The sequence below is a fragment of the Lissotriton vulgaris genome, chromosome 10, assembly GCF_964263255.1.
Source record: "Lissotriton vulgaris chromosome 10, aLisVul1.2, whole genome shotgun sequence".
NCBI lineage: Eukaryota > Metazoa > Chordata > Amphibia > Caudata > Salamandridae > Lissotriton > Lissotriton vulgaris.
This window is the reverse complement of record NC_141698.1, coordinates 132,421,591-132,429,494: the sequence shown is the minus strand read 5'-3', so window position 1 is coordinate 132,429,494 and position 7,904 is coordinate 132,421,591. Positions and strand designations below refer to the sequence as shown.

Here is a 7,904-nt window from a genome sequence, read left to right as displayed (position 1 = left end):
TCTCTGCTACATTCCAGATGGGGTGAGGACAGAGTGCCTCTAGGTAGAGAAGCTTCTGTGCAACACTAGCTGACAGCATAGAGGCAGGGTGCCTCAGACCAGGAGTAAATGAGGGTGCAAGAAAGGATGCCACAGTGGCTAAAGTTCCAGGGATGTGCCTGTATCTAATGATAATATATGGACAGGGTTCTCCCAAGTCGGTCCTGGAGGGCTTGATCCATGACAGATTTTTAGAATATTCCCATTTCGATAAATGTAGTATTCTTACATTTCTGGCATGGATCCGGCTCTTTATGACCAACTTTGGAGAACCCCAATATACGAAATTGAATCAGCCATGGCAGAGTTGTGAGGGCCCTCTAGCAGCCTTCCATTCCTCACACCTCTTTCTAGCTGCAGTCCACATTACTTAATTCAGGATGGAGTGCCAGGTGGTGGGCTAGATTTTGAGCTCATTGTTGTACATCTAAACATTAACCCAGGATCTGTTTGTACAGATCTGCTGCATTTATTTTGGAGTAAGAATGTCTGCTAGGAAATCTAGCTTGTTTCACTCTTGCTTGCAATTGTTTTGCTGCTTTCTGAATTATAGTTTTGCGGGGGGGGGGCAATTCATATGGGGCAAATTAATTGATTTATGGAGTACAGTCTACCATCACGTCAAACGGTTTCTGTACACCGTAATCTTTCCATATCTGTCAAATGCTAATCAAAGAGGTCTTCCTTGCCCCCTGTCCATTATCAGATTCCTCATACAATTAATAACGGTATCAACGTTTACATAACAATTATGGTTCTTTGTTTGCTTGCAGGTATATTTTCTCCCTCCTTGTATGGAAAGCTCTTTCTCCACAAACGATCTCTTTGGTGTTCTTTATGGGTTAAGACAAATGGTGCCTAAGTCACTGCTTCATGTTAATTTTTGGTCCCACTGTTAATCTTTTGGTGGCACAATTTCAATGTTTTTTTTTTCTTTGCAGCTTTGTCAGTTTAAAAACAATGTATCTTTGGAGCCAATGGCAGCATATTTTCTAGGGTGCCTTATGGCAACATTGAGATATCTTGACACAACAGTTTCCTTATTTTGGAATGTTTTAATGGGAACGAAGGGCCCGATTAAGAGTTTGGCGGACGGGTTACTCCATTGTAAACGTGACTGAGTACACTGCCTCCCAAACCCTCAGTCCTTCCACGTCATTAAGAGATCGGAAGACCTTATGCATTCCATCGACAGCCCGATGGAGTATGTGCTCTCGGAGGAAGGACATTACACCAGCCGCCCCATTTATTAATCAATTATTTTGGCATTTGTAGAGCGTGCTGCAACCCTGCTGGAATCCTGGCGCTGAGAAGATAGCAAGGGACCAGGAAAAGCTGTTAAGAATGTGAAGGGCGATCTACAGAAGAAGAGCACTATTGCTAAGAGGCAGGATTTTCAAACTTTTGCAAATAGCCAGGTTATACTCTTTTCCGGAACAACGTCAGATTCTGAATACCCCTGATTTCCAGGGGAAGATGATTCCAGAGGAGGGCTGCTGCCACACTAAAAGCTCTCCCTCCCAGGGTAACCTTCTTTGTCCTGGGGATTGTGGCCAAACTGGCCGAAGAGGAGCGGAGTGTATGTGCAGGTTCATACCATTGGAATCTATCATCTTGAATCAGCTTGGGGCCTTGCCCATGGGGTGCCCTGAACACTATACATAGAGATTTGAACAGGATCCTCTGGGCTACTGGCAGCGAGTGTAGCTCCGCCAGTGCTTGCGTTGTCGAGGACCGGCGTGCTCGGCCCAGAGCTAATTTAGCTGCTGCTGTCTGAATACTCTGGAGCCTGGCAATCAGGTATCCCGGGGATTCCAGAAGCAGGGCGTTACAGTAATCCAGGCGGCTCAGTATAGTACTTCTGACTACTGTAGTGCGTGCCTGTGCTGGCAGCAATGGCCGCACTTTCCGGAGGCCTCGGATGAGGGTGTAACAGCCTCCCATCAGTTTATTGACATGAGATTCCAGGTTTAGTTTCTCATTTAAGCCAACCCCCAGGTTGCGTGTGGTGTTCACTGGTGTCTGTATGCCATCAGAGGTTATAGGCCTGAAGATAGCTGGCAAGGTTTTTGGGGAGGAAAAGCAGCATTGGTCTCAATTATAAAATTAATTTACTTCCCATGTGATGCACTCGCTTGCAAGAAACCCTAAATATCTTCTCTCATTCAAAAATCAACTTTGGAAATCTGTGCTTCTGAGCAGTGTGAGGCTCATTATATGCGACTGGTGAACATTGGTCATCGTCTCCAGTCAACACCCACTATTAAAGTTTTGGAGAAAAATAAAATGTAATGTCCAAACAAAGCCACTAGACTGTGGGTTCAGAGGCCTAACACAGGCACCGGGGGTGCTGCTCTCCAGGGCCCACGTAGCTCATCAGGGGGCCCATCTTAACATTTTGCAGTGGCGCCCCATTCTTTTGCGTGATGCAACAGCTTGGGATTATCTATAGCAGTGGTTTTAACCTGTGGTCGGAGCACCCCTGGGGATTGTGAAGCCCACTCAGGGGGTCCACAACTGCTTAGAAAAATCAAAAGATTTTTTATCAGGTTAATAAAATGTATATAAATAAAAAACAACAATTTAAAATTGAAAGTTTCAAAAACGTTCTGTTAAGGTGAAGTCAGTATCCTCAGATTGATTAGTGGGAGCAGTGCCTTAAACTGAATACAGTACTGCAAGAGTGGCCTCAAATGAATTTACAAAAGCTTGCAAATATTCATTTTTTTATATTGGTTACTGAATTAAATAAAATATTTCATCATTTGTGTACCATGCTAAACCATGGATTTGGAAATACAAGGTTAAACCATTTTAACACTTCTCCACAGGGTCATTTTACCCGACTCAACCATAATCAGGTTCTAATCGGTCTTCTCCATCCGCTTTAGCCCACACGTGTCAGTTGTCACTACTCTAGGAGAGTAGAGGTGATTGAGTGGAAATGAGAAAAGCATAAATCGCTTTTTATGCTGCCAGCTTTTTGCTTCAGCAGCTCGGTGAATATTTGCATGCACAGCTACAAGTTGAAACCCTTTTCCTTCCTTTCTCATAGAGGAACACAAATTAACCTCTGATCCAAGCAAGTAAAACAGGTCACAAATTCCTGTCTCTGCTGGCCAGTGTTGAATAAGCGATCTAAAAATAGAAATGGCTTCTTCCTGTTGGCAGCTGCTCAAAGATGTACTTGGCCAGAGATTGTTTAGGACAAGCAGACACAATATGCAGCTTACTGTCCTAGTCCAGCATTTTGTCCCATCATGGACCAAACAAATAATACCTCCTTTATTTGAGGAAGTTCTGTACAACCACACAAGCTGGAAGTAATGAATACACGTAAACCACAGAGGACAAAGGGCTGGGATCACAAACACAAATTAAACCCATACAATGCTTGAAAAATGTGGCAAATTGCCAGAAAGTGGCAAAGACCAAACACAGCGACGGGTTCGCAACAACAAAGAAATTATAATTTTGACATCAATCCGTAATTGCCTGCTCAAAGCTCTACAGGTAACAGACATATTTAAAGAAGTTGTGTTTATTCAAATTCTGAATGGCAGAAAGGAGAAATGCTGTTTGCATATTTCACAGAGACTTTAATCATCAGGCTCACATGGCCTCCTTTTGCTGGAACAGTTAAAAACATTTCATTTACATGTAATTTCTGAAACAAGCTATACAAAGTAAGTGCACATAAAAATTATATTGACTTCTAATCAATGTCAAAAACCGCATTGGAGGAATTTGTGCCGTGATCTCTGGGGTTTTGACCTGATTGTACCACATGGTAGACATGTTCTCCAGAGCCAGGCCCACCAGAAAGATGCTGAAGCACTTTAATGAAAAGCTTGGTTAATTTAGATAGCCATGTAGTCAATCAGCTTAGAAGACAATTTCACACAGTGTATAGCACTCGGCAGTTCACGACTACATAAACATATTGAGCTAGAGGCCAGTCAGCTCGCATTAGTGTTCTTCACAGACTCTTGCAATTTCACATCGGAGAAGAGAACCTGATCTAGGTCATGTGCTAAGTTTGATGTTCTGTTTTATACATGTGCCTTAATAAGGGCTAAAGATCCCTGTGGAATAGGATTGGCAGAGCAGAGATTTCAAGCAGATTTACGTAAGAAATTCTCATTGCCCAAGCGAATTTGCGATCACACGGAGTTAAAGAGATACAAATTCTTCAAGCAGATCTTCCGTACAACGAAGCGTTTCCCAGTATTCCAAATACAAGAAAACAAATACAGAAAAATCCAGAGCCTTTTCTTCAAGAAAAAACTTTCCACATCTTAAATATCAACGTACGTAGATCCTTGCTACCACATCGTCTCCTTCACCATTCTAGTTAGCCAAGGGCCCAAAATCTGAATGTGTCCCGACAAGTTCCAGTAAATACCTTTCACATCATATTGGCAACGTTTTTATTTTTTTTATTTGTCCAATTTTTCAATGGTGAAAATAAATGTACCTGTAGTGCAAACTAAATGTGGTTCTACATCAGTTAAGCATTCCCTGTAAAATTTACAAGCTCGAAGGACTGCTTGGATCAATCAACTGGCTCTGACCAGCCGCCCCAATCCCCACCCCCCCTTGAGTGTAAGATTCACACTGACATACAACCTTAAGTGGTAGTGTAAGGCCCATGGCAAAACAAAAACACAGTGGGCAAATAGGCTGCCCTCATCTCCAAATCATCATCAATTAATGTTGCCATGTACCCTCAATGTAACCATATTCCTGTTTGGAACAGAACTGTTACAACAAACACCAGATGGTTTAAATGGGAACAACATGGCTTGTTCTACGAGCTGGTGTCAACAGCTTCGCAAAATATCAATTCTTCTTATACTCCATTTGAACCTTTTAGTCCCAAACGTCAAATTTCTCTTTAAATTTGGGAATTGTCGAACAGGACCAAATGTTTTCAGTAGTTTCGCAAGTTCAGACGATTCAGTAGCTAACCTTAAAAGTATCCAAAGCGGTTCTGCGCATAGCTCATCTGTTTGATTTGGCTAGGTTACAGCATTCCTGAGCTTTGTACTAATAGTATGGATGCTGGAACAAGGGAGAAAGATTATTGTCTTTAACACCCTTGGAGTGGGTGAAATAATCACTCTGACCTATAGCCCTGAAATAAATTAATGGCAACTCAAGAGAGGAGGTTTCACCCCTTTCACTGCAACATAATGTCCTTTAGATTCTCTTGGAGAATGGTGTCTTTCACGGCGTGAAACACAAAGCGAATGTTTTCAGTGTCTATGGCTGTAGTGAAGTGGTGGAAAAGAGGTTTGCTGCGATTCCGCCGCTTTCTGTCAAAACATTGCACCAGGTAGCGCTGGACATCCTCCATGCGCTGTGGATCCCCCTTGAAATCAGAGAAGTACTTCTTAATGCTGACAGTCTTTACTTTGTCTACAAGAAGGTCCATTTTGTTGAGGAAGAGGATAATGGAAACGTTGGAAAAGAGCTTGTTGTTGACTATTGTCTCAAAGATGTTCATGGACTCCAGCAGACGGTTGGTTCGCCGATCCTCCATGAGAACTTGATCGTATTCACTTGACGAGACCATGAAGAGGATGGAAGTGATGCCATCGAAGCACTGGAACCACTTCTGCCGCTGGGATCGCTGACCGCCTACATCCACCATTTTGAACGGGATCTTTTTGATTATGAAATCGTGCTCCACAATTCCCTTTGTGGCTTTCCGAGCTAGCAGTATGTCTTGCTTGCTTGGGAAGTAGTTCTGGAAATGAGAGTAGACATGTTAAAAAGGAAAAAGATTATATATAGAGTCCAATCAAACTATAACAAAAATAACAATTTATAATGTTTGCACAGTTCTGCTTTGTGGCATTGGTTTAAGTATGAAGTATGAAGCTTTTTTTTATCCCTATGCTTAAAATGTGACATTTTATTTAGAACATCATTTTCTTATTGAAAATTAAAAATTCATTCCTTCTAGATCAACCATTCCCGAACAGCAGAAAGAAATAAACTCATGGTTTTTTTTGTCATATATAGAGAGATGCATGCCAAAAATTAATCCAGAGATTAAAAAACCTCAGCCGTACACAATGAGTTTAAAATCAGTAACATGTCATGGTTGAAAACGACTCCGCCCGTCTCCCCCAGCATTCCCCAGCATTCCCACTCCTTCCATTTTTATAGGGAAACGTTTTACAAAACAGGAAAATTAAACAATCCAAGTCTATCAAAAGTAACTTGGCAAATAACATGATCTGACATCCCTGATGACTTCACCTATCACACAGGACGCCCGCTGGCTGCACAGTGGCTGGACCCAGTGCATGGCCGAAAGAGAGGTGCCCGTTCTTAACAATAAACAATACATAAGGAACATGATATATGTGCAAATGATTGCGAGTCCCCAATAGTGACTACTATGATATGACTTGTGAGGCAATATGTGATATCAATGATGTCATCTGACACAAATTCATTAACAGTGCACTGGGGCGAGTTAGGGTTGATTATGAATGGCTAATTTCTGTGATTTGTTTTTAACTAGAATCTAACCATAATGGTTCAGTGAATTTGTGTATATACATTATAAAATATTTTTTTCCAAACGCCTTGACGATTTGATAAGGTAACTCGACCGCACCCCTCCCATCCGGGCTGATGCCTCATGGAGCTTGCACAAACAGATCCCTTATTTTTCTTGAACAAGCCGACGCGTTTTGAAGCTGGAGCGCCTCTTCTTCCTGGGCTTGAGGGATAGAGCTGCTGAAACACCTGACTGCGGTTGCCACTTCCTTTTATTTTGCAGTTGCCAATCACGGCGTACTCTTTGTTGCGCTGCACTGTGGGGCATGTAGTCTTTAAGGTGATTCTGCATTAATCTTTGAGTAAGTTCAGTGTTAGTTCCTCACATTAAGTCCTCTGTATACACACCTTGAGTAGGTGGGGAACTGTTTGCATTCGCTAATTGCCACGGGATGCCGCGCTGCCGGGACTTGACCAAGTTAGAGTCCCAGCCTTCCCATGTGTGCGTTTTCCGCAGGGAATGGTGCACCTTATCAAGAAAGGAAAGCAAGGGATCGGTTTGTGCGAGCTCCACGAGGCATCAGCCCGGATGGGAGGGGTGCGGTCATATATAATTTTTTTTTTAAATTATTTTCATTATCAACGTAGCCGAAAATTTCAGGTGCATTAGTCATATTTTAACAAATTACACATTCCCATATCAGTAGTACAAAAACTATGTTCACATTCTCATTTAGATCTTTAGAATCTACCATTATTCCCCTCATATAGACCATGTTACTAACTTTAATGTTCCTCCTCTGAACTGTCCTCATTTAGTTCCGGTGGCGGTTCACAAATGTCTCCCCTAAACTTATTCCACGTTCCCCACACCTTGTTCCATTTCTGGGGGCAGCCACGATTAATAAACATCACCCTCTCAGCCATCATAGCCATGTCCATGCACCTACACCACGCGGCCAGAGATGGCACCTCCGCCGCCCCCCACTTTTCCTCTATATTTTGTTTAGCAACCATTATCCCCAGCGTGGCCCAGTTCTGCGCCGGATGAGTAAGGTCATTAGACTCCCACATATTTAATAAGCACCTCTTTGGTTCCGGTACCAACGACATCCCTTCAGTCTGCGATATTGTGCTCATTATTTTCTTCCAGTAGTCAGCGATTTTCGGACAGTGCCATATCGCATGGTAAAAGGTCCCTTCCTCCCCACAATTTCGGAGGCAATAAGGGTGTGAAATTTTTCCCATCTTGCATAGGGTATGTCTAGTGTAGTAGGTGGGATGTAGGATTTTAAGCTGCACTAGTCTGAGTCGCGGATGTATGCCCACCTCTCGCGGCGAAGCCGGCG

General features: G+C 42.7%; 1 protein-coding gene across 1 annotated transcript in view; it reads right to left on the bottom strand.

Annotated features, from left to right (window-relative positions):
* Positions 1–3,564: 3,564 nt before the first annotated feature.
* GNA12 (G protein subunit alpha 12) overlaps positions 3,565–7,904 on the bottom strand; it is a 181,039-nt gene continuing 176,699 nt past the window's right edge. Inside the window, exon 4 of the mRNA XM_086940704.1 lies at positions 3,565–5,791. Coding sequence (XP_086796830.1) covers positions 5,222–5,791 — 570 coding nt within the window. The 3' untranslated portion in view covers positions 3,565–5,221. The remainder of the gene's footprint in view (positions 5,792–7,904) is intronic.